The sequence below is a fragment of the Aspergillus bombycis genome (assembly GCF_001792695.1).
Source record: "Aspergillus bombycis strain NRRL26010 chromosome Unknown contig00060, whole genome shotgun sequence".
NCBI classification, from domain to species: Eukaryota; Fungi; Ascomycota; class Eurotiomycetes; order Eurotiales; family Aspergillaceae; genus Aspergillus; species Aspergillus bombycis.
Window position 1 is genome coordinate 84,701 of NW_019170062.1, and position 25,997 is coordinate 110,697.

The following is a 25,997-nucleotide window of genomic DNA, read 5'->3' on the forward strand; positions in this document are numbered from 1 at the left end:
GTTGCGGTCAGAGGAACACCCCTACCCCCTCTGCCGCCTCTGAGTATCTTCCTACGGTTTCGATGGCAGAAGAAGGACAAGGAGAAGCAAAAGATGAATACCTACAATGTCTCCTCCGCCCCCGGATGCATCCAACTCCTGCAGCAACACAAAAAGCGTCTGCGAGAGGCCCAGTCTCACAAAGGCCAGTCCCCCAGCATACACAGGACTCGCGATGAAACCATTATCGGGTTCAAGCTTCGTCGTGCGCAGAACCAGGGCCGATCGAGTGTAAACCACAGTATTCGGTCTTCCATCATCCCGCCAGCCTATCACCCCTGCACACGTTCTCTCCGCGATCTGCAGCAACTCAGGATCAAGGATCTACGGGTGGAAACCCATCACCGCGATGCGTATCTTCTGCTCCGATCTGTGACACCACCGGATGAAATGACGGCCATTCTGGCCATGGTAGAAGATGAGGATGGGGATGTTCTCATGCTGCAGCTTTACAACCAGGATATGGACCGTCCTGTAGAAGAGATTCTCCCAGAGGGAACGGCTTTGATCGTGAAAGAGCCGTTTCTGAAACTGATGTCTGATGGGGAGTATGGCATCCGTGTCGACCACGTTTCAGATTGCATCTTTCTGTCGGCTTTTGATGAGCGAGTCCCGCAGTGCTGGCAGCCAAAAGATCGTCCAGACTTCGATGTGAACCATTGGAAGATGACGGGGGACGAGTTCTGCGACAGCGCCAAATACCAACTTGCGATTGAATCCTACACCAAGGCGTTGGACGGCTTACCCAACTCGGAAGAATCCAACATCCTTAGACTCAGCCGAGCCTATGCTTTGCTCAAAACCCGCCGGTTCGACGAGGCGCTGCTCGACCTCGAATCTATACCACAAACCCGCCCCTCCGCTGAGAAGGCTCTTGTATATAAAGCCCAAGCGCTCTACAGCCTCCATCGGTACCACGAATGTCACAAAGTCCTTAGTTCTCTTGGTCCTGAGTCCTCAGGCAACCCTGCAATCAAGGACTATCCCGCTCGTGTTCTCAGACGTCTTGACGAACAGGAGCTTGGGAAGTACCAGTTTAAGCCGATGTACCAGGCCAGCAAAGACTTCCCCCCAGATTTAGATCAAGCTACGTATATTGGCCCCGTGGCCGTCAGACCATCTGGCTCCCGTGGACGTGGTCTCTTTACCACCGAGGCAGTCAAGGCAGGTGATCTTCTACTATGCGAGAAAGCATTAGCACATGTATCTACAAACCCAGAAACACCCGAACAGGGCCAGAATGTGACGCTTCTGATCAACGTCGAAACCGACACCATGACTGTGGGCACACAATCCGATCTCATCAGAGTGGTCACGCAAAGACTATACCAGAATCCTGCTTTGGTCAAGCAGTTCACGGATCTCCATCATGGGTCGTATACCCCAGTCAATGTATCCGATGTGGATGGGAAACCAGTTGTGGACTCGTAATGACCCCCTACCCAAACCAGGGATACTCTCCAGCCTGACCAAGAATGATACAGATTTCTCGTCGCGCGCATTGTCTCCCTAAATGCATTCGGGTGTCCTCCGTCCTCCCGGGAATACTACCTAGAAGATAAAGCAAGAAGATTAGAAACAGGAGATCAGTTCCATTCATGCGGTGTCTGGCCCAACTCCTCATACATCAACCACAGCTGCGACAGCAACGCCCAACGCAGCTTCATCGGTGACATGATCATAATCCGCGCCGCGAAAGACCTCGACCCCGACACCGAGATTACCTTCTGGTACGCGACCCCCGACGTCGATGATTTTGACGCCCACCGCGATAAATTCCAGCACTGGGGCTTCCAGTGTGATTGTACCATCTGCCAAGACTACCAAAACACAGATGCAAGCATCCTTGAGAAACGACAAAACCTACGAACCGAAGTCCGGGAGTATCTACAATCCAACCGACAACCAGACCTCGCAAGAATCGAGAGCACAGTTGCTTCATTGGCGAGTACATACTGTCAACCTGCGCACGAGGTCCCGCGTCTGGGCATCTGGGATGTTCAGTGTGTCCTGGCGAAGAAGTATCTGCGACAGGACCAGCCCGTCAAGGCTATCGAGGCGGTGTTCGAAGCACTGGAGTCTCTTGGGTATGTCATTCAGGGCGCGCAGGCCCCGTGGTCTCCGGACGCACCGCTGGTGATTGAGCAATGGGGGTTTATGGTGGATCAGCTTATTGAGATCTGGCTCGTTCTGGCTGAGGCGTTTCATACGGTGAGTCCGGAACTTGAGGCGAAGGCTGAGTGGTATGCTCGAATTACGTATAAGATCTGTGTGGGTGAAGATGAGACGTTCGAGGATACTTATATTACCAATAGTACATAACCGGCTCTCCCTTTTTCTTAGATATTTATCTGTGCCATATACTTCATTCCCCTCTCTCTTCCTTTCTGTTTTCTCTCTATGCTCCAGTGTCAATTACTGAGCAAAAGGGGATGTTTCAAAGATTTCCATCAGAGGAACACCACAAGTTGTACATAAACACTCAACCAAACTCATACACCAACAACAGAACACATATCAAATGATACTAAGACACAGACGAACCCAAGACAGGAGAAAACAAGAAAGAAAGAAAGAAAAAGACAAGACATTAATCAAAACCCCCAACTAGCATCCCCCCTCTCCAAATCCAAAAACTCCGCCACTCTGCTAGATGATCCACGCCCCAGAAACACTCTGTCTCACCGCGAGAATTCACACACTCGAACCAGGGCAATCCAAACGCTCCGGTATCGAACGCTCTTGTGGTATTCTCCGTCAGACGGAGCTTGGTCTCTGGTTCATTTGACTATGGCAATTAGCATTAGTATCATATCAACATCACTATCACCCCCTAACAACAACAGAAACAGACAAATGAAATAGAATAGAAAAGAACAGAATAAAACTCACAGCCTGAAGTATCTCCCGCGCAACCTTCCCCCCAAAGGCTTCCTCCAACACACCCATAAACCCATCAGTAGTCACAATCCGTGAATCGCCCTCTCCCCAAAGTCCCAGATACAACCGCTCCACGACTGAAGCCAACTTCTCCGGATACCGCTCACCGAGGACGAGTAGTATACTCTGGACCTCAACAGTCGGGAAGGGAAACCCCGGCGGCGGAGTTTCACACATGGGAAGCTTCAACCGTTTGGACCAGTAGAGGCGTTCTTTGTTTATCCAGGTTGATTTGTCTGGTATCATCTTGTTAGCTTGGTTTTTGGGTGGGGTTATTTCTGTGGATGTTGGGCTGTAGGTTCTGGATTCTAGTTCTGGATTCGGGGATTCTTGATAGTGGAAATGGGTAGAAAGGGGGGTGTATATACTCTTAACAGCAATCGGGGGCGTATTCTGGCATTTGGTGAAGAGGTCACGGAGGAGGATTGGGGTGTAGGTTATGTTGCATTTTGAGAAGATGGGAGAGTTCTATATCGTAATTTATGGTTAGTTTGGTTGGATGTAGATGTAGGGAGGCATATGGGGTTGTGGTTAAGGACGGACTTTGAGAATGTGGAAGGCGACGTAGCTGAATGGACTTAGGAGGTCGAAGTAGAGGGTGACCTTTGGGGTGGACATCTTGGGGATATATAGAATATAGAATTAAAGATATTCTTATAACTTGAAATCGGATGATTGTGGTTTAGTTTATTGGTTGGAGTGAGTGGTAGGTAGGGTTAGGTGTTCAGAGTGGGAGGGATGAGGAGTTTATATTCTACGAATCTGGGATCTATCTACCAGTGGTACCTTGGGTTTATGTGCAGGATGAATCCCTTGATTGCCTTACTGACTCCTCAACAATTCAACGGACAGATATGCGTGTATGTGTAGAGGAATGGTGAGAACTTAGGCTTCGTATCCCGTCTGGATTCATGATAACTAATCATTAAATATTAAGTTGTTGGGGTTCCGCAAACGATGCCCCAACCATACACCTGACTCATAGGAATAAGTGATTGTATCTTAATTAACCACTCGATCATATATTATAGTATGCTAAATACGTATTGGCCGCTCTTGAGAACGTTAAGAGTCAAAGTTGAAACTTTCGTAGTAATTATTCTATATGAAAGAATGCTGTCTGCCATCAACAATCATCAGTGATTCACCTTTCTACCCTAGCAAACCCCGAAATACACTCTGCAAATTGTTTCAGAGAAATGTCACTATCCATTAGATCGAAATGAATGCCCTCAGCAAATGTAACTGAAGGGGCTGTAGCAACCTTAGACGGGGGCAATAGGAGGTTGGCCTTGAGCAGGCTTGCAGCAAGATCGCGGCGACGTGGATGGGAGAGCGAGGCAGCATCCCTGGTGCCAACTAAGGCTGTTGGGCTTTGGAGCCAGTGCCGTTGGCAGGCAGTGAGACTGGCGTGCGCAAACAAGATACATGAGGGACTTTATCGCCTCATATCGGACAGCCAAGACGTCGGGGCCTTCCAATGTGTATGAATTGCTTCAGGATCCACCGGGTCAAGGCTAATTACAGCGGAATGTACCATCCGCTGCAACAGTAGGACGCCAGAGAAGGTATGTCCAAAGTAAACTGGGGGAATCCAGACCGCTTGGTAATGACTGTTTGGCCCTTGTGTTTCTCGTGACACTATTCCTTAACGGAGGATATGCAAGAATTCGTAGTGAGTTTATTCTTGATTTGGGTATGACCGCTTCTTGGCCTGTCTTGACAAATATGCAGTCATCTAAATAGTCTCAAGTCTACACAGCGCATTTACCCATTGAATGTTCATAGACTAGCCTCCACTCTTCCACTTTGTCTGCCTTCTCGCCCCGGGGACAAACGTTAACAGTCGCCCGCAAGTATCCAATCACATCTTGCATACTCTCCTGAAGAGAAGAGTGAGGCTCCGTCTCCGAAATAGGTCCACGCCGCGGGCATGGAACCGCTCCTCAAAGATTGCACGCATGCCGCAGTCGCATCGTGCATGATATTCGCAATATGGAGGTCCTTATGTGCTAGGACATAGTGCGTATCATTGAGTTCAGAGAAATGCGGCATGACATCGACCCAGGCGTCGAGGCGGGGGAGAAGGTCCTGCATGGCCTCCAAGGAGGGATGTACACGGATGGCGTGCTGGTAAACACGGATCAGCGCTACGATATATGCGGTGTATGACTTGTATGGGCCAGTGATATCCATCAAGGCGACGGACTCACCCGGAGGAAAGTAAGCCACAATATCGAGGGCCAGCCAGAGGGTTTCCTCGAGAATAGGACCGGGATGGCTTGAACAGAGGCCCCAGTCTCTGATGTCGAGGGGGATAGCACCAGTCCAGATACTCCAGACCAGGACTTTTGGTGCAGCTGCAGGACAATATCCAGAACTTGGTTGACGATCACGGTCAGCTGCTCCATGGACAGCGGTGTGGGATCGCCCATGGGCAAAAGCGTAGTGCTTTTGTGTCTAGAACCTCGTCAGGGATGACGTGGATGGATGTATAAGTGACAATCTTAGTAGTGTGGAGGTTCAGCTAACATCGCAGCTGTATGAGACAAAGAAATAGGCTAGAGCATGTGACCGATCCCGCAATTGAGCAGGGAACGCAGTGAGACTCTCTGCACGCATTCTTGCTTGCAAGTTACCACTTGGTACTGGATACTTGGTTTAAGGTCTTGCGACCATATGTATATTGCTTTGTCAAAAGAAAGCCATCGCACTTTACGTGGTCCGTGGCGGCCGCATTACCTGGAACCCTTTCTCCTTTCGCTTGGGATATTTGAACCGCGCCACCATTCTGTGCGTCCAGGGGCGCAACGGCTGTCGGCTGGGTTTATTTTCGTCCACATTCCCTGACGAAAGTAGTGTTGATGGCGACGTGGAGTCGCTATTCAATCTACCGTAGTAGAAGTCTGATTCTCTAACAGAGTAATCTATGTCGGGTCTGCTGGGTACTTCTAACAGCTCATCGAGTATATCCAGAGAAGTTAGAGTCTGGCGAGAGTCATCGTATGATTCCTCGCTCAAACTCAACCCTGCGGGCGAACCAACAGAGTCTGACGCAGGGCTGGCGCACACAATTGTGGTTGGCAGGGGTTCATTCCGGCGTCGCGGGGATCTATAGAAACTGGAGAAGTCCGTGACATAATGCCTACCAACAGGAGGCGTTAGGGAGAAAGGTATGACCGAGTTGTCGCTCTCCTCAGGGTGTTCAAGGGATGGCCCAGTTGAGCCCAACCGGTAGGAGCTGGCCATGCTGTCAATACTGCGCTTGTCTAGACTGTTGTTCAGGCTTTTCCCTTGGGATACGGCACTGGTGTCTCCAAGAGGAAAGGAACGGCTGCCATGGTTCAGAGGCTAATCCTTGGTTAGTCCCTGCAAGTAGGTGTTATAGCTTATGGAATCCTGGCTAGCTTACCGGCATCACAATCAAGTGCTCCGAGAATAAGTCATTATTTCCACTAGCCCTGTTCCAGGCACTTCGGGACAACTTCCACAGCGAGATCAGGAGGAAACCGAAGATTATTACCGCACCATGAAGGCACAAAATTACATAGCCAACCCATTGTTTTATCGCCTCATTCGAGGAACACACGAATGTAAGGCTCAACAAGAGAGATAGAAATCGAACAGCAGCACACCAGGCGTTCTTGGATATGAAGAACCTGGCGTGCTGCTGTATGGCCGTATGGATCATGACAATGACTTCACACCCAACAAGCATAAGTAGCTGTGCAAGGCCCCAGTCCTGTAGCCCGCCGATTATAATACCCTGTGCTAGCTGAATAGCATGCGGCAGATAATCCAAATAGTGTAGCAGCTTGCTTGAACCAGTCGATTGACTGTCTTGGTTAGAGACATCTGAGGTATCGCTCAGATCAATTTGTTTGAAATACCGAGATATCAGATAATTTGCGCAAATGATAGCAACCATTGCCAAAGCGACCAAAGTGACGCGGTAGTTTGGAAGATATCCAATCAGGATCAATTCGTATGACATGTAGGAAAGAAGAGGGACACTGAAGAATGACAGAGTCACCCCTAGGATGACATAACCTCCCTGCCAAAGCATTGCGGTTAACGAAGGCAAGTAGCCCGAACCTGACGTTATCAGACATAAAATCACTAGAATCACAATAAGACCAGAAACCAGGATGAACATATTGATGAATGCATCGAGCATGACATCCGGCATTTGAGGAAAACCAAGCATCTGTACCATGTACTCAAGCCCGTAGGATGCATTGCTAACATACATACCATCCTCTACTCCCGTGTATGTAAAGCCATGGTCAATAGGGCCTGTCCAATACAACAACGAGGACCAGGCCATCTGGCTTACTATTGGCTGGTAGAAGCCTGGATATTCCATGGTAAGTGAACCGGCCAGAAAAATGAACTGGAGGTATCGTATATAGTCGGTGATATCAAGGATGATCTCCCATATAGGGCCCTGATTGGCCCACGCAGCTCTGCAGTCCACCTTCACCTCCGCCTCATTATGGTGTTTTAGCCACGAAGTGATCCCGACAAGGACCACCACAGCGGCAGGTATATAGGTAAAGGCTATAGCGGCAGCTTTCCCAACGTCTGGGGTAATCTTCACCGCCGCGCAATCGATTTCGGACCCGTCAGTGGTTTTAAAAGGAATCTCCGTGGCAAGAGTATGGAGCCGGTGCGTATTACTGAAGGAGTACGTAAACACATACTTCGAGAAAAGCAATCCCTCGGGACTAAAGAATAGCATAAGCGAAGTGATAAACGGGTACAAGAATAGACGGACGAATGCATGCAGTACTTACGGTGTCAACGCCTCAGTAATTGTGAGGGGACATTGGCTCTGAAAATGCTCGACCTTACCAACGGGGAATCCGAGCACATGAAAGCGCAATTCCGTGTCAAGCCCGGTGAGGTTGAGGTCATTGCACGTAAACTGTGATTCATTGTGGACGCCGAGGATTGACAGCGACAGGGAAGTCGAGCCATCGAACGTGTCAAAGGAGCCGCGAAGACTGTCAATCCAGAATGGGGACTCCCCCGACACACTGGACCGTGAGGAGTCACAGGGATACTTTCGCACCCATGCGGCTTGACAACCTAGGACATAGACGGCAAGGGTTAGCAGAAGACGGCTCCAGGCGATCCACCGAGGCTGCATGGCACGTGGTCAATATCCCTAGCGTACTACTCGTATAGAACTGATGAAGTCGGGTTAGAGAATCAGAAATGCATTGGTATATCTAGCGCTAATGCGACCATAGTGGAGGCAAATGATTCTTCAATTTCCGTTTAGACTTTCCTCAAGAAAACTGTTACGTACTAATAAAGCACCATTCAAACGGGTGCCTGAGTCTCCACATCAATTGCAGTGGATATTTTCAGCCTAGAAAAGCGGGAGAAGGAAGGAGCCCTGTTTGCTTTGTTTGCTTTTCATATCCAAAAGCGAAAGCGAGACCCACTTAGGAGCATGTGTAGGCATTCAACCTTTTAGTCCTAGGTATTGGTTCGACCACAGAGACATATATCGTTCTTACCTATATTCGGACAGGCGGAGGGAAGTATTAGGTGATCATGCTGACATGCGACTTGTCGAACTTTGACCACCGGTAGCGAGCTATAACGGAGAGAACTAGATTTGGTATTTTCTTCGTTGCTATTCGCGAAGTATTGGCTTCACATACAGCTACCACGGCTCAGTTAAGCTACGAAACGGGTGGTAGCAATATCACAGGACCCAGTGCATCCTTCACAACCTGAGACCCCTACTGATTATAAGTAATCCAACTATAAGAAGCTATTCTGACAAAGATGTCTAAAAACCATGATAATGTGTTCATTCCAAGTGTGTCTATGTAGGTAAGAGACACAACCATTCATTGCGGAGGTGAGCATCCTTTAAACACTCGTGGTTAATGAACACCGCGATATTGACAAAAGAGTGTAGCTTTAAAAGTCAAAAAGTAGTTAGAGCATCCAACTTCTGGTTGAAGGGTTTGGCATTAGAAACGTATAACCAGTTCTCTGACAGAGCTCCTGGTTTCGAGGGATGGGTTCACCATCCACATCAACGAGAAATTTCAAATAAAGATCCAGATGTTTAACCCAATGATCCTACATCGAAGCGCCCGTAGTTGAGAGCACTGCTTGTGTCGTGGCGGACCCATGGTTCTCGAGAGTTGCCGAGCGCCGTAGACTTTGGCACCGTTATGCTTTGGTTTCCTTAAATCAAGTTCAGACGTCGGAATATTTAGAGGGTGCAGTCTCCTTCTCATTATGAATAAAGAATCGTCTTGTAGAATATTTCCGACGAGAGGATAGCATCGTGAAAAATCAACAACGAGTCGAAGTGTAACATTGGCGGACACAACATGTCAGTCATGGGAGGATATAATGAGGTATTAACCACTAGATATCTCCGATTCAAATCGCATGGTTAGCCAGCTCATCAGTGAGGATAGTGTGAGTGTAATACGCAGGGTTGGGAATCTCTTTACTCAGTTGACTAACAGGCTGGCAGTCACAGCACGACGGGCGTCGAACACAAGGATCGCTATATGGCAATTAGCATTGAAAGAAACAAAATGACGCGATGAGATTACCTTGTACTCTTCTCCACCACCGAAACCAAAGAAAGTTACGCATATATATATACTTGAAGAATCATGAACGAATGGTAAAACATGGAGACCAAATACGAGGAGATGTCGAGTCAACTCGCCTGTAGGACTACTGCTCCAAGTCGGGGCTTGAGCTGAAAAAAAGGCCGGTTGTTGCATTGAAGAGAATTGTGGGGTTGACAACTATCTTGATTAAATTTCTAATGATCGACATGACTTGTCGTGTAAATCAGAATTGGTGGGTGATACTATAAAAAGAATCAAATAAAATGCGAAGTATTAAGAAGGCATAGAGGTGATAGCTTCAAGAGTGACGGATGTAGGAAGTGACGGCAGGGCTGAGTGGGTTTGATAGTGTGGCATGATTAAACTACAGGAAACAACGCGGGCATTGCCTTCAATGTAGCTGTGGATAGCTTCACTGTTGCTTGAATAACATGCAGCTGTGGACATGAGACCTCTATTTTAGGAAGGTGATGAAAGATGGGGCATTAGGAGAGATGCTTGTTGGCGACAAGTCTGACTTCCCGCCTCGATGAAAAGGGAAAGGCCCAACAAAGAGCTGTGTATAACTTCACTTAAGTAATTGGAAAGAGATCATGTTCGACTCTGGAAAAGGAAAGAGAGTGACTAGCATGGAAATAACGATGGGTTGGGAACGGACACTACAAACAAGCACACAGTCCTAAACACCATGATGGAAGAGCAATATACAGATCTAATGGACTTGTATAGCTTCACCTTCTCTACGAGAAGGATAGAAGATACCAACGAAAACAAAAAAGAAGAACGATAGCGTGACCCGGGTGCTCTACCACCGCTACTCTCCCTCCACCCAATATCGTCTTCGTGCTTCGCGAGGGTAACCAGGTCCCCTCTCCCTCGTCAGGGTTACACCGTTGAAGACTTCCCTTCGAAAAGCCTCGATTCCTGCGTCCAGGATTCGAACGAGTGGTCCCATATAGAGAGCCACGCTGAGCGTTTCTCAAGGTCAGGTGAAGTCCCAATGACCAGTAGGCCATCGGGTTCGCTGTGGCGACAGACTATTCTCGGACTTGGACCAAATAGAGCTTGTTTTGTTGCCTGAGGCTCGTTCTATTAGGCCTGAAGTGACTATGGTTAGTCTCAGCCTGCTGGATAAGGAAGACCTGGGTTTGTGTAGTTTGCTGGGCTGACGCAGGTTGCGTGGGTGTGGCCAACACTCCAGAACAGTAGCTGATGATCCCGGGCGAAGTTGCCAAATCCAACCCATTTCCTGGCATGTACCTTTGGGGATCAGCATTGATAGAAAAAGGAAAGGATAAATCTACTTCAATACGAAAAGTATAAGCTATCGATTGGTCTGAGAGCTAATGGTGTTAGGAGTATGTATACTTAGAGCTTGTGAAAGCAAACTCGATTGAGTCGCCGCGGATCTACATGGACCCACTGTTTATATACGATGAATGACACTCCGTGGTACTCGGAAGTATAGGTTCCATGGTTGAATGCAGGACTATGTGACGATATTGCTACATACGGTATCACTTACGTCTCAAACTTCCTCACAGAATCCTTAACTCGAGGAGTATATTTGACTCCATTTGATGGCTCAAGAGCTATTCTGCATCTTATAACAGGCGGATAGCATTGGTTGTTGTCAATTGATCATAGTATGACAAGACACATATACGGGATGTTGTTAAGCATATATGCTAATGATAGATGATGAAATGAAACTGGTCGAGCTTTCGATGACCACCAAAGTAGCATAGTAGCCAGGCCAAAACTCGGATTGAAATTGTGCGTCTCTTCTGCAAATCAAATGTCGGCCGAATTATGGGGCTCTCAACATAGTATAGAAAGATGTTAGGGCATGCTGCACCGCCCTGGACTCAATTCAATTCTAGCACCGCCACTTCACCCCGAAATTACTGCCCCTCCAAGAGAGCCCATAATGTGGAGCTGTGCTCTGTATTACGCAGAGCTTCTAAGCACGTAATATGCATTAAGGTTGGCTCGAGGAGCATGCGCCACAGAGCTGACACCATTACTACACAGTACGGAGTACAGAGTGGTATCTCGATAACGCTACTAGGGTCCTGATAGCGCCGCTGCAAGCCCAATAAACGGTCTACTCCGTAATCTAGGCCCTGGGCAGCAAAAGTAAGCCTTCGAAACAAACTCGTCAAGCTTTTTCGTAGGGCTGAGTCCACGATTACTGCGCACCCTTGCACATCCCTAATGGTTAACCGTGAACACGCCACATGATAAGCTCAATTCCTTTGTATTGCCCAAGCTTGCAGCACTTGCTACTATCGGTACTACTTAGTAGACGAGGTCACTCTGGGGAAGTCACTGTGGCAAGTGGATCCTGTGGAAGTCTTGGCCCACTTCTTAGTCCAATTTTAGCGCGTGGCTTAAACTCGGCTGCCTGACGCTGACGTCGCTTGGTTTCAGACCGACTCTTGCGTTCTTTCAAGCTTTGCAGTGTAGCTTTATATAAAAGGTGAGTTGTCTGGTGTTATGGTCGCACCGGATTCCCTATTATCGCATTCTTTGCTAATTCCTAGAAATCCTCAAGTCTTCTCATATTCCCACCGCCCTCTATCTTGTCTACTACGCAGTAAAGAGCCGCCTCGTATCCACCGTAAGGGCCAACAGTCAAAATGGGCGCATCTTCCATCTCCTCTCCGGTGAACTTCATCCTTCCGTCCACCAGCTCCGGATCGTCCATTAAGAAACCCATCAAATCCGTCCAAAAACCATGCTTCGGCTGTGACTGTGGCGACGAAGAGTGCGATTGCTGTATTTGCACTGTGATGTAATATACTGTGATGATGCATGTGCGTTTACCTGGCCGAATTCGACGACGATGGACGATTAACGGAGGGCTCAGGGCCAAGTTGGATCGGTTGACATCAGAATGATCCGGGGATAACGGTTGATATGAATATACTGGTGTTGACGATATAACGTTTGACGTGGGTTGGGAGGATTCTTGCCACTTTTTGTGAGCGATAATTGTTGATATATGCTGTTATTGATATCCATTTGACTTTCCTCTGTTTGTCTCTCCACCTCTTTTCTCTCTCCTTTTTCTTGTCTTTTCTTTCTTTTTCTCTTCTTCTCTTTTTCTCTGCTTGTCTCAGTACTATCGCTCGTAGATCCTACCTCAGGCCACATACGATCTCTTTACTTCTATCATGGGGTCATGATCGACATCGCATGGCTTCACTTAATCAGGGCGCACTATATACCACACCTGACATTGTAATCACTGCCTTCTCAAGATATTCGGATTGGGGAGAAAAGAAACAAAGAACAAAATCAAAGAAGCTCTGCTCTATGTATCAACCACCTGTCAAACATACTGGCGTCTACTGTCCTCCGCTGTTCATACCCAAACTTCAAGAGGTGATTGTTCTTGCTCTCCACGCAACACAACCTGTTTTAGCGGTTGAAGTCTGCTCAGTGAATATGGTCGTCCAGCCAACAAAGCAAACAAAGCTAACAAGCAAGAAAATAGAAAGGCCTTGCAGTTTCATTCTACATCTATAATAATACCCTCAACGTTTTCATCACTCTCATACTCGAAGCAGTCACTTCTCCCACAATGCCATTTCTGCTGCTGAATTTACCTACCGAACTACGGCTCGAAATCTATCATCATCTTTTTGGCATCTCGCCTACTACTCGACTCGTCCTGGCTTGCTTGCCCGGATTACCCCCGTGCCTCAATGGATGCGATAATTCATCCCCTACCTTTGTGATCTGGCATTTTCCTCCGTCGACTCCAGATGGCACAGACTACCAGGGCCAGAGTGGGTATCAACCAGTGGAGTGGGCCCAACGACAGGGGAAGATATACAGCCGCGGTATCTTTCTCGCCATCTTGGTGATCTGTAAACAGGTCTACAACGAAGCAATGCCGCTATTCTCCTCTCAGACGTTCTTCGCAATGTCAGGACTCATCAATACAACTGTCAGCTGGCTGGCTGGGATCGGTGCCCAGCGAAGACGGTGTATCCGGCGGTTAAGTTTTCATTACGAGAGTGTCCCGAGCGCGCATAAATCAATCGGGAACGATATACAATACAGTATGCGAGTACTGTGCGAGATGCTGATGGATTCGGACCGGCTCGATGTCCTGTTGTGAAATGGGTATGGCCAGAAGGGCTAGATTATAATTAGCTCTAGCAAATGAATGGCATACTCAATGGTCAGATCCGTGTATAATAGACGTATGCGAATGGCAGCCAATTTATTATATCCATCCATGGCTCTATGTCTGTCAGTTGCCGGGACTTCCTTTAGGTCCTATAGTCTAAATAACACCACCGGTCTAGTTAGATACTGTACGACTGTTAATATTAACACTTTCCCTAGTTGAGCTTCATTCAGAATGTTATTGCTTTCCCTTGCCGCCTCCCCCATTACTTAGACATCTGGCCCCAGAAGCATTCCCATAGCCTAATGTGACTACCCATGGCTGGCGGGAACTTCTTTGGTGTTCCCCTTTCCCTTTCCTTCCCTCTCCAACGTGGCGATCCACACGAAGTGAAGATGGAGACACTGGAGCCTGAAGAGACCACCCTCCGCCTGCATGCCAAAGCAGTTTTAGGCTTCGAAACAGTACCCCTGTTGAAAGCCACTATTGCTATTTTCCTTAGGTTCCATGCTAGACTCCGTACACTATGACCACTTACTACAATTCGCCTTGTTGCGGCGCAAATGTCGGGCGGAAAAGTAGCGGTGACTCATTCGCTTAGTTGAGGGTAGGGTTCGCTTACATCCAACCATCTGAATGTGGGTGGATAGGAGAGTAATCTCGCCAGAGCGGAAGACCGAGCTGAGGTAGGGGAGGCAAACTGCATCGGGCAATTGCTCAGAGGAGTGGATCTTTGACACGACTGATGAACTGCTGTTTGTATCCCCATCTGCATTTCTATCGTTCCGCGTTGTTGCCCTCGCCCATTCCGTTTGGTTCCTCTTCGTCCGTCCCCCACATTCGTCCGAAAAACACTGTAAAAGATCAAAAGAGACGTCCCCACTCCTTCAAACACGCGAAAATAATGGTATCGGGCATCATTTCGTGGGAAAGGCGCATCATCGTGGCAGCAGCCTCAGACTGTGATGAAGTGTCATGGAATTACGGTGAAGTGTCACGCGCCAGCCAATGGTAGCAACGGTGCGCTGGATAGGGCTGCCAATTGTTACAATTGTTCCCACCCATCTACTCCAGTATTGCTACAGACTAGGCTAACTAGTACTCACCACTGTTTCAGCCTTAGTAATGATGCTGAACCTCATGGATATCGAAATTCAGGGCAATGGCAGAAGGCGAAGTCCTATGGCCCACGTGTTCCGAGATCCACTCAGTTTCTTCTTAGCCATGATTGACCGTCGATCAGGCCTGGTATCCATCACTAACATGCCTGAATGTAAACGTGTAACAGGCACACCCTCAGCGCGGCACATTAGACTCTGGAGTTATGGGCGTGGTCAGCTGAAACACGAATCAGTATTGGTTTGACTGGGGAACTCGTCCATTGTATGTCCAATGAGTTCTGCCAAGTAGCCCCCATAGCCTTAGGAAGAATATATGCAACGAATAAAGAAATCTCCTAGAATTGTTCGCATCGCAAAAACCCACTATCCCCGTTGTCAAGTGGCCTGATACACTTCTTCTGCCCTAACTTGAGTAATATAAGAAGGGGGTGTCTTTCGCACCCTTCTCGGATTCCCATCATTCAATCACTCAAACAATACTATCCATCACCTACACTCCAAAGTTCCTCTGCACTCTGTATCTCTTCCCCCTCTAGCCCACCATGTCCTTCCACTTCGATACTCGCCAGGGAGACAACGAGCAGTACGGCATGGGATTCGAAATCGGCGGCCGACTGTCTGACGCCTTCCCCGTGCCATGTTCGACCCTGAAAGCTGGTGGACTCGTCCTCCTTAAGGGCCACCCTTGCGAGATTACGGACATCTACCCTTGCTCATCCGACGGCTCCGTGGTCCAGATTCTGGGAACCAATGTCCAGACCGGAGAAGTATGGGAGGACATCTACCCTCTCCGCGAGACTGTCTTTGTCCCTCGCATCCAGCAGGATAACTACCGTCCGGTGAGTAAAAATCCGCATGGATCTCGCAAGCTCTCACATCGCCATTAAGAATCCAAACTGACCTCCAATGTCGTAGTCCTCATCCAGCCGCAAGGGAAGCATGGACCTCCAGAGCCGCAGAGCGGGCCCTGGTAGCCAAATAAGTGCCAGGACTCGCCAACCCAGTGACGCCGGACGTTACCTCAAGTAAGTACTTACAGGTCTATCACAGAACGTCCGCTCTCGAGTCCCAGAGACGAGAGGTTCTGGCATGCAGGCAAGACTTGACGCTTACGGTTTCCATGATATAGTTACTGAACTTCGGACTATTCTTGCGATGTCGCTGCTACTAATATCGTTGGACATTGCGAGTCATCTGTTTGATTAGTTAGGGACAAGATGGTTGATCCATCGATGGGCTCTAGTTGGCGTTGATTTGGTTCGGTTGTCTTTTTCTTGGATATATTTGGTTCACTTCGTTTGTTATGACATAGACTGGATCTCGTTTTTGTTGAATATCACTCTTTCGTTCTTTTCTGAGAGTTTCACTTACTATGTACTGGGATTGTTCGTATACCGGTGTTAACAATGTTATTGTTGACAAAGACCTCTGGGATGCCATTCCAGGGTGGAACTCTTACCATGTCTGAGTTCAGTGTCTAAAGATCGATTTTACGCATGTTGAAGTACCAAAAGGTATACTACCCTGTACTTCCCGACAAATAGAGACGTGATAGTACTTGGCCATTACGGGGATGGACGATCTCCACACTCGCCAACCTGGACTCAGAAGAGGTAACAAGAACATAGACTGGGTACATACTATGACATAAAAAAGCGAGCGAGTCCCTGAGCAACTCAACAGCCTCCTCAGCACGTGTGACAAGATGGTCATCATCATCACATGACGTCATCTGATCATATCCCCAGAATGCAATTCAGACGGGAACCCCGGCCAGAACCGCGCCAAATATCGGACAGTTTCCCTCGGGAGGTCATCACTTGGACCCGAAAAGGTTGTATGCAGTGGGGCAGCATCTATCCTGGGCTCTTGGGTATCCGCTGGAGAACCAGGGACCAGCTTCCCCGTCACCGTGACGCAATGGACTTGTATACGCAAATGAATTTTTTGTTTACTTATAAAAACTCCCGTTGGCTCTGAGTGTCGTTGAAGTTTGTGTTATATTGTCAATTGCATTATAGAACGTTGATTTACTCTCTTCCAGTTTACTTACTCCCTTTCACCGATTACTTCTTTACGATCATAGCTTAGCAAGATGTTGAGTCGAAGCTCCAGATTCGCAACAAGCTGCTCAAGACAGCAACTCTACCGCCAAACAAGAACCCCCCTCCGCAATGCGCGCTGTCGCTACTCCACATCTACAGAATCAGGCACGGTGGGCGGTTCCCCCGCCGTAATCGGCGGTATCGCCGGTGGAACCGTCACATTTGTCGCAGGATGGGTCTGGTACCAATTCTCCGGGGCGAAGACGTTCGTGCAGACTGCAAACCAAACAGAGACGTACTTCAAGGAGGCCAAGAGGAAGGTCGCCCAGAAGACTCCCGAGCCAGATGAAGCGTTCGGGTGGTTGAGAGACACGGCCAAGAGCTACGCGTCGTTTATCCCCGGCGCCAAGGGCTACGTTGATAAGGCGTTTGATGACCTGGAGCGCATCAGACGGAACCAGGGCAAGGAGTTCGATGAGATTGTCCGTGATGCGTACAATGATTTGCGGGAGGTCTCGAAGAAGGGTAAGTTTGATGTGGATACCGCGGTTAAGGTGCGCGATGTGCTGGAGAAGCACTTTAAGCGGTTGTATGAGCTGGCGGGTGATTCTGCGGAGGATATCTTGGATAATCATCCAGAGCTGAAGGAGAAGTTTGGTGGTAGCTTTGATCGGCTGAAGGAGATGGGCAGTGCCTATGGCCCTCAGGCTCAGGAGGAGGTTGATAAGACTTGGAAGCAGGTTAAGGATATTGTCGCCGGTGGTATTAGTTCTGATACTATTGAGAAGATCCAGAAGGTGGCTAAGGAGAAGGAGGAGAAGCTTCGGAAGCTTGGGAACGAGGCTTGGAAGCGTGGTCTCGATGAGGCTCAGCCTTACCTTGAGAAGAGTCCGAAGATCAAGGAGTTTGTTGACAAGAACACAGACGCCTTGAAGAAGGGCAACTACGCGAAGATCTGGGGCATGGTCAAGGAGAGTGCCTCCTCGGGAAACACTGAAGACTTGGAAAAGTACGTCAAGGATCTCACCAGTCAAGCCAAGGAGAGCGGATTCGGCAACCTGGATAAACTGTCAAACATGGTTCCTGGCGGTTCGCAGATTCTTTCCCAGCTGCAGTCGCTCCAGAATGCTGCGGAGAAGAAGGGCCCGGAGGCTGAGAAGCTTCTCAAGGAAACTATCGATGACCTCCAGGGAGTTTTGTCCGAGAAAGTGAAGAAAGCGGAGCAGCTTGCTGAGGAAACAAAGTCTGAGACCAAGTAAACTGGAATAACGATGTGTTAGGTTATTTATGCATTTGCATGAGTCGCTGCTCCATCCGGCGAAAGATTAGTATTAATCAGAGGATGTATTCTTGGATGGCGATGAATTGGGAAACCGGCGTTCTTATTCGGGTCTAGGTCGGGGATGGCTTATGGCAGGTATATACTATATTAACAAAATGATACATCAATTCAATATCTTAATTCTCCGAGCATGTTCATATGTCATTTTTGAACTTAGAAGTAGCCCCATATTGTAGACAATCAACCTTACCTGCCTAAGGCCAATGCTGATTGATAAAGTCACCGCCTATTTCTGCCGGTCAACGTTCGGTACCGCATCCAGAACATGAGAATGCCACCCTATCTTGCGACTATTTTTCGCGATTGCTTTCACCCAACAGATTAACTGAATTAGCCAGTCTGACAGGGGCTAGGGGGATCCGATTGATACATATAAACCACAAAGAGGCACCATCATACCGCACTGAAGACCAATCGCACACCTCCCCTCATCGCCAAAATGTCCTCCGGATTCGTATCAGCCGGAACCGACCAGGAGCCCATAGAGCGCGACGATGAGTGGCTCCGCGCCCAACAGGAGCTGGAGGAGGAGCGGCGGCGCAAGGCAGAACTAGGCAAGCAAGCCGAGGGCAAAAGTCTCTATGAAGTGTTGCAGCAGAACAAAAGTGAGTCTCCGGTATCCTGAGCGGGCCAGCTTGCGCAGATCACGGATATTCGTTTGGATTGACATGTTAGGGGTGGTTGTTCCTCTGCGATGAAAAAGTGGCCAAACAGGAAGCTTTTGAGGAGAAAATTAAATTGAAGAATCAGTTCCGTTCGCTTGACGAAGATGAGATCGAGTTCCTGGACTCGATTATGGAGTCGACGCGCGCGCAGGAAGCCGCCGTGAAGAAGGAGACTGCTGAGCAGCTTGAGGCTTTCCGGAGATACCGGGAGGAGGCGGAGAAGGTTGCGCTTGAGGAAGGGACTGCAGATGTTACTCCCGCCGCTGAGGGGGAGGATTGGAAGATCCCTGCGCGTAAGAGGAGGAGGGACAAGAAGGATCTTTTGCTTCCTGGGAAGAAGCGCAAGTCTACCGCCGAAGGTATGGGAGAGACTCTGTCGACTGGAGAGCAGAAGTTGGATCAAGAGGACAAGGATTCTGGGAAAGACGATAAGCAGCCTGTTCCGGTTCCGGCTGAAGCTGCTAAAGTTCAGAAGTCACGGCCACCTGCGAACACAGCGACTTCTGCTAGCCCCATACAGGCCGGGGGTGTGAATGTAACAGCGTCTGAACAGATTGAGAACAAGCAAGCCGGCAAGCCAGCTCCCATATCTCTTGGCTTGTCCGGCTACAGTTCCGACTCTGAGTAATTGTAATTGCAATTCCGCTGGGATCACGTATCACACCCGTGCATTGTTTGGCCCTTCCTTCGACAACACTTACAATACGTGATTCACGTTGCGATAGCAATGGGATCATTGAGCTTGAACATGCGTGGCCAGTGATCACGGCCACTCTACAACCAGGCTTTGGTAAAATGGTGAAAAATTGTGACACTGGCAATCGGAAGACACAGTGGTCCAGCTGTTTCAAAAACATTTATTTAACGGACTAACTCGCAGAATATCCGATGGTTCTCGGTTCATTTACAATACATTGTCCGGGTTACTTCAGAAACCAACATCATTATGTCCCAAATTGTATACAATATGTATGAGAGATTATATTGTGAAAATATCAAAGCAACAACCCAACGTTTGTACTCTACCCTATTTGTGGGGAATCGTTCTTCGGCCTCTGCCTTCCGCTCTCAACCCCTTGTATTATCTTAATCCATCGGAGCTTCACTCCTTGTGTGTCGCAAAAACCTCTTGCTTCACTTCTTGCTCCTCAACTTTGTGCTCTAGGTCATGTGGAAGGTAATCCTCCTTCTTGGTTCCTACCACAATCCATGGGGAGTTGGAGAACAAGTAGTTCATCTCCTCAAGCGGCAACTTCTTCGTCTCAGGCAGCAACAGCCAGAAAAAGATTGCGTTGGTGAAGTTGCAGATGATGAAAAGGAAGTAATACCGGTAGCGGACATTCTGCATTGCAATTGGCGTCACTTGGCCAATCATGGTGTTGAACGCATAAGAGGTCATGGTAGCGATGGAAACACCCTTCGACCGAGTTCGCGTATCGAAAACCTCTGCCGGAATGATCCATGACAGAGGACCACAGGTGCAGGAGAATGAGAAATTATATAACCATGTCATGATGATGAAGCCCCAGTGAGCCCCTGAGTTGTTGACTTCGGGAGGGAATTTTGCCAACAGGATGCATGCGATGATGAAAGTGACACAGTTACCCAAGTTTCCGAAGATCAGACTGCGCCGTCTACCGAAGCGGTCAATTAACATCATACAGAGGAACTGGGCTACCAAGGCAATGACGGAATTGATTGCCTGGTAGCGCAATGTTTCGTCTCCCTTGATTCCGATTTGCTCATAGATTGTCACGGAATAGTACCTGAAGAAAATGAAGATTAGTGGCTGATATCTAGCGAGACAGCGGGCGTTTCAATTATTTCGAAAATGTCCAGGTAAAGAGGCTATCTATCAGCACTTACTGGATGGCTGACACTCCCGTCATCTGCACGGATGCCTGCAACGCGCAGCAAAGGAAAAGACGGCGGAACGATGACCGAGAATTGAACAACTCTAGGTATGACTTGGCTTCGTTCTCATGCTCAAATGTGATACTCTCCTGGATCTGGTTGTATTCAGCACGGACCCATGTGTCATTCACATCCCCATGCGCGTGAAGCTTCGCAAGCGTCTGCAGGCCCTTTTCGTGCTCTCCATGGTCGATGAGCCAGCGCGGCGACTATTCTTGGATTAGCTACGACAACTCTAACAACATGCGGATGTACTCACCTCTGGGAAAAACATGATCAAGAGACCCAAAAACACGGCGGGAGCCACTTGTAAACCAAGTGGGACCTGCCACTGAGCATTGTTTGTTGGTTCAAATCCAATATACGTGCCATATGAGATCCATGCAGCGCACAGCGAACCAACACCCAGCATGAATTGCTGCAAAGATGTCACACGACCTCGAATATCGGGGTGCAGATCTCAGCCTGGTATAGCGGGATGATCATGGTAAGGAAACCGACACTATGCAGTAATTAGAGTCTTGGTTCTCGCTTTGGTATCTTTGAGGCGTACCCAAGTCCGGCCAGGAATCTTCCACTGTATAAGTATGCGACTGTCTGTGCTCCAGTCTGGAGCCCTCCACCCAGGCAAAAGATTACACAGCCGACAGAGATGGTCTTTCTTCTGCCGATAATATCACCGCTGGGACCCGCAAATGCTGAGCCGAAGAAGGCACCTGCCGTGAACATGGACACGACCAATCCGCTTGTAGACAGTCAGTGGGCCAATCTGATACAGTGTTATCTCTTCCACATCTGGCGTAAGACTTACGTCTGAGTGTCATCTGCTGCAAACTTGGCGTCAAACGACTGACAGGCAATAACCTCCGCAATCACACCCAAATCGTCTTCAGCCGTAACAGTCAGTAAGGGCTTGACACGACTCGTGCGTTGTCACTCACATCCATAAAGGAACGATCCCAGCGAGGCGAAAATGCCCACCAGAAACTGTGTAATTGATCAGCAAAAGCCAACGGCCATTGCTTCATTCAAGTCGATACTCACCTGGTACCATGCCGGAGAGAGACGCATGGTGATCTCAATCTGAAATCTCAAACAATCCAAGTGCCCACTATGCTCTGAGAGCAAAACTCAATAGGTAAACCGGTGGACCAGATGCGGGGATTTCCCTGGGGTATGGGGTTCCGCAGGCCTTTAAAAACTTCTGGGGATCGGAAGCCCACATCCAGCACTAAGGCCCTGGAGCCTTTGACAACAATCTATGGGATCGTGGCCCATAGTGTCTCGTGGTGGGATTCCGGAGCTCTTGCCCAAAAGCATGGGAAGGGCGCCATAGCGTGTCAATAATTCCCGGATTCCACACCAATGAAGGAACACCCCATATAGCAGCATAAACTTCACAGCGAATCAGAACCCCAACCCCATGAGACAGAATTCAATTGGCGCTTGACCGTTTGCGGGGGGCCGTCGTGGTGTGGCTTTCGGGATCGCGAGATACTCGTGCAAGCGCGAGCCCTGATTGATGGAAGATCTCGTGGCGTTGCCTCGGCTTCAAAACCAAGACGACGGCGCCGCTCCCACGCATCGCCTGCACTCTCTACACATGATTCATGCCAATTTCCTGCATGGTCTGGAACAACCCCGCAGGAGATTTTCCCATTCCATTGCGATAGCTGCGATGCGTGTGCAGCCCACATTAATTAGTTGGCGCTGTCCAGCTGCTTCCGTCACCGAGCTTGGAAGAGTACTTAGTCGAGCACCATCTTCCCTCTTTTTCTACCAATCAATAACTCGGGCAGTTCAATTTACCACTTTACGGTTCAATTTTACGATATTTTAACGGCCGCAATAATGACTACCTTTACGAAACTTAGCGATCAGGATACGCCGAGTATCGCCATCCACCCATCCCGGCGTATTTCCAAGATCAATCCCAACATCTATGCGGGATTCACAGAGTAAGCTTGGAAATTTTCCTGTTTAGTACTAGAGCATCAAAGGAATTAAGCTCACGCATGATCACAGACACATGGGCCGATGCATCTACGGCGGCATCTACGACCCGGGCAATCCCTTGTCAGATGAGAATGGCTTCAGGAAAGATGTCCTCGAAGCTCTGAAGACACTCAACATTCCCGTTGTCCGCTACCCTGGCGGCAACTTTATGGCAACGTATCACTGGATCGACGGTGTTGGTCCTAAAGACCAGCGTCCTGCACGGTATGTTTTGCTGTGATGAACCTTTTTCCGAGGATACCTTGGCCACCGGAAAGTTTTGAACGCGACTGCTGACTATCAAAAGGCCTGAGCTGGCTTGGCTGGGCACAGAGACCAACCAGTTCGGAACTGACGAGTTCCTCAAGTGGTGTGAAGTTCTTGGAACTGAGCCATACTTCTGCCTGAACTTTGGAACAGGTACTCTTGATGAGGGTAGGTTTTGATATAAGCCGCGATTATTAAAGTCTCGTATAACTAACCAGCTTTCTATAGCACTGGCATGGGTTGAGTATTGCAATGGTACCGGAAACACTTACTATGCAAACCTCCGCCGGAAGAATGGCCGCCAAGAGCCTTACAATGTATGCACCTTGCCCATGCTGATAATATCACTTGGCTGACATCACACGCACAGGTTAAATACTGGGCTCTTGGAAACGAGACCTGGGGACCATGGCAGGTCGAGCAAATGACCAAGGAGGCATACTCTCACAAGGCCTATCAATGGGCAAAGGGTAAATACCAGTTTCCAAATACCACTTTGACGAAAAGTACTAATCAAGTCCATAGCTCTTAAGCTCCTTGATCCCAGCTTAGTTCTGATCCTCTGTGGACAGGACGGTACAGCATCGTGGGACTACTACACCCTGAAGCACTGTTTGCTTCCCGTCAATTCACCTCTATCTACTAGCGCTGTCCCCCTCATTGACATGCACAGTATTCATCTGTACACCTCATCATCGTCTCATCTGCCTAATGCCACTGCCCCTCTGGCCGCTGAGCGTGCCATTGAGATCACATCCTCCCTGATCGATCTCGCCAGGATCGAGAACGGAGTTCCTCCAGAGCAAACACGCCCAACCATCTGTTTTGATGAGTGGAACGTGTGGGACCCCATCCGTGCCGAGGGCAGCAAGGGTGCAGAGGAATGCTACACGCTTTCCGATGCGCTTGCGGTGGCCGTGTGGCTCAACGTCTTCGTCCGTAAGAGCAAGGACTTGGGCATGGCATGCATTGCGCAGACCGTCAATGTTATCTCCCCGCTCATGACCACCAAGGAGGGCATCACCAAGCAGACCACGTGGTGGCCGCTGTACCTGTTCTCAAAGTACATGCGTGGCTGGACCATCAGCGCGCATCTCGAGAGTGCAACCTACGAGGGCGAAACCTCTCCCAAGTGGGTCCGCGGTGTCAAGGAGACCCCGTGGTTGGACGTCAGCGCCGTTCTAGGCGAGGACGGCTACGTCAACGTTGCTGTGGTCAACATCCACGAGGAGAAGGCTATTGAAACCAAGATCGATGGTGCTTCGGGAGAGGTTGCCGTGTTCACTGTCACTGGTGACAATGTCGCAGCGACCAACATGAAGGGCAAGGAAGAAGTGGCCGTGGTGGAGAGCACCTGGGACGGACAGGGCCCCTACGCATTCCCCAAGCACTCTCTTACCCTGCTGAGATGGAAGGCCTAAGTTGTCTCTGGCAGACACCAGCTGTGTTTCCGTCGTAATAGAAATGAACCAGATAGACTAGATAAATCCATTACATTTGTACCATCTCCCCATCAATATCCGTCATACATGGCCGTGGCCCATCACCGATGAATCTATCCATACATAATATCCATATATCATCCATTATTCGCAGTCGTATATACATTTATCACAGACAAGTCACAGCCTCAACCGAAGTTAACATCATGAACAGTGCCCTTATCATCCAAATGTACGTTCAACCTTCAAACAAACCACATCAGCCCATATCTTTACCACTAGAATAAAGATTAAACAACAATCAAGATAAAACAACATACCGCTCAGGCCTATAATCCATGGTCTTCATATCACCCGGTTTAAGAATCCGATGAGACTGGGGCAAGTCCTTCTTCGCAAACGACTACCAACATCACACACAGATTAGCCTACCACCCACAAAACCGACAACCCCGAAAGGATAAAAATAATCAAGGGTGAGAAAGACTCACAGTAACATCGCTCGTTCCTCCGTGATCGTTTTTCCGGCCAGCTTACTGAGCCATTCGTTCTTATCGCCGTTGTTCACCTCGGGGATGACTAGAGGCATGGTGGAATGGATTATTCTGCTTTGGGATAGGGATAGTGGTTGTGTTTGTCGGTTTGATAGTATAGGTAATTTGGGAAGTGATCGAGGGGAAAATCGCATGAAATGATGAGAGTTGGAGGGGAAGTGATTGGGGTTGCCTGGAGCGGAAGCGTAGGCTTATAAACTTAATCCATTGATACATCATCGCGGGCCAACGTCAACTGGCGATGATGTCATGGGCGAAGGCTTAGCAGGGTCGTTCTTTTTGGGGGTTAGTGCGTCGCTCGGGTGGATTAGATCTGCCGGCCCGGTGGTATGTATGGGTCAGGTGGTTGCACTACTACCAACAGTTGTATCAAAGGATGAAGGGCATAGGCTACATAAGAATACTCACTCAGTACTTAGTTTGGTTATTCATGATCATTTCTACTCAAGTTACCTGATAGTACCTTTGCACAAAGCAAAAGTTACCGGCTCAAGTCGTTCGCATTATCTGACTATCGAGTATTCGTACTCGATCGACCTCTCACGGATCGTACTTGCAACCCTGATCGGGCTTTGCAGTCACCTCCCATCGTTGCCAACCTCCCGTGGATTCTAGACGTCGAAGGTAAATCGCACTTACCCAAGATAGCTAACTTGTCGCAGCGTCCATAAACTCATAAGATACTCAGCAAGGAGATACATATATTGAAAATACCCATTGCGAGCAGCGAGTAGTTGCATGTAGGTCTTCGGTAACCATAATTTGCTAGAGTTGCGCCGAAGAATAGCAACGGCAAAGATACTATACAAGAAAATTAGCATATTGACTACGCAGAGGGCAGTAAGACGAATCCCTTACGACTTGGACGATGTCCCAAGAAGTATGTGATAAGAGACCAAAGCAAGAACGCGG

General features: G+C 48.7%; 9 protein-coding genes across 9 annotated transcripts; 6 read left to right on the plus strand and 3 right to left on the minus strand.

Annotated features, from left to right (window-relative positions):
• Positions 1-93: 93 nt before the first annotated feature.
• On the plus strand, positions 94-2,361 carry ABOM_007297 (TPR domain protein; the record flags this gene model as incomplete). Its single annotated transcript, XM_022534426.1, has 2 exons — positions 94-1,466; positions 1,524-2,361. 2 exons carry the CDS (start codon positions 94-96, stop codon positions 2,359-2,361), a joined length of 2,211 nt encoding a protein of 736 aa, XP_022387793.1.
• A 268-nt stretch (positions 2,362-2,629) lies between these two features.
• ABOM_007298 (uncharacterized protein) lies at positions 2,630-3,597 on the minus strand (the record flags this gene model as incomplete). The annotated part of the gene is made up of 3 exons (XM_022534427.1): positions 2,630-2,827; positions 2,932-3,447; positions 3,523-3,597. The coding sequence occupies 3 exons, from the start codon at positions 3,595-3,597 to the stop codon at positions 2,630-2,632; spliced, it is 789 nt and encodes a 262-aa protein (XP_022387788.1).
• Positions 3,598-4,818: 1,221 nt separating this feature from the next.
• ABOM_007299 (uncharacterized protein) lies at positions 4,819-8,131 on the minus strand (the record flags this gene model as incomplete). The annotated part of the gene is made up of 4 exons (XM_022534428.1): positions 4,819-5,439; positions 5,722-6,330; positions 6,392-7,706; positions 7,776-8,131. 4 exons carry the CDS (start codon positions 8,129-8,131, stop codon positions 4,819-4,821), a joined length of 2,901 nt encoding a protein of 966 aa, XP_022387787.1.
• A 5,054-nt stretch (positions 8,132-13,185) lies between these two features.
• Positions 13,186-13,728, plus strand: ABOM_007300 (uncharacterized protein; the record flags this gene model as incomplete). Its single annotated transcript, XM_022534429.1, has 1 exon — positions 13,186-13,728. The coding sequence occupies one exon, from the start codon at positions 13,186-13,188 to the stop codon at positions 13,726-13,728; it is 543 nt and encodes a 180-aa protein (XP_022387833.1).
• Positions 13,729-15,403: 1,675 nt separating this feature from the next.
• ABOM_007301 (uncharacterized protein) lies at positions 15,404-15,890 on the plus strand (the record flags this gene model as incomplete). Its single annotated transcript, XM_022534430.1, has 2 exons — positions 15,404-15,700; positions 15,777-15,890. 2 exons carry the CDS (start codon positions 15,404-15,406, stop codon positions 15,888-15,890), a joined length of 411 nt encoding a protein of 136 aa, XP_022387832.1.
• A 1,066-nt stretch (positions 15,891-16,956) lies between these two features.
• Positions 16,957-18,165, plus strand: ABOM_007302 (uncharacterized protein; the record flags this gene model as incomplete). The annotated part of the gene is made up of 1 exon (XM_022534431.1): positions 16,957-18,165. The coding sequence occupies one exon, from the start codon at positions 16,957-16,959 to the stop codon at positions 18,163-18,165; it is 1,209 nt and encodes a 402-aa protein (XP_022387800.1).
• Positions 18,166-18,687: 522 nt separating this feature from the next.
• On the plus strand, positions 18,688-19,541 carry ABOM_007303 (PSME3-interacting protein; the record flags this gene model as incomplete). The annotated part of the gene is made up of 2 exons (XM_022534432.1): positions 18,688-18,864; positions 18,924-19,541. 2 exons carry the CDS (start codon positions 18,688-18,690, stop codon positions 19,539-19,541), a joined length of 795 nt encoding a protein of 264 aa, XP_022387834.1.
• Positions 19,542-20,015: 474 nt separating this feature from the next.
• ABOM_007304 (sugar porter family MFS transporter) lies at positions 20,016-21,898 on the minus strand (the record flags this gene model as incomplete). Its single annotated transcript, XM_022534433.1, has 8 exons — positions 20,016-20,679; positions 20,780-21,036; positions 21,087-21,158; positions 21,263-21,329; positions 21,381-21,572; positions 21,639-21,714; positions 21,769-21,814; positions 21,872-21,898. The coding sequence occupies 8 exons, from the start codon at positions 21,896-21,898 to the stop codon at positions 20,016-20,018; spliced, it is 1,401 nt and encodes a 466-aa protein (XP_022387836.1).
• Positions 21,899-22,678: 780 nt separating this feature from the next.
• Positions 22,679-24,510, plus strand: ABOM_007305 (alpha-N-arabinofuranosidase; the record flags this gene model as incomplete). The annotated part of the gene is made up of 6 exons (XM_022534434.1): positions 22,679-22,785; positions 22,853-23,047; positions 23,130-23,257; positions 23,318-23,406; positions 23,460-23,559; positions 23,615-24,510. The coding sequence occupies 6 exons, from the start codon at positions 22,679-22,681 to the stop codon at positions 24,508-24,510; spliced, it is 1,515 nt and encodes a 504-aa protein (XP_022387835.1).
• Between the last annotated feature and the right edge of the window lie 1,487 nt (positions 24,511-25,997).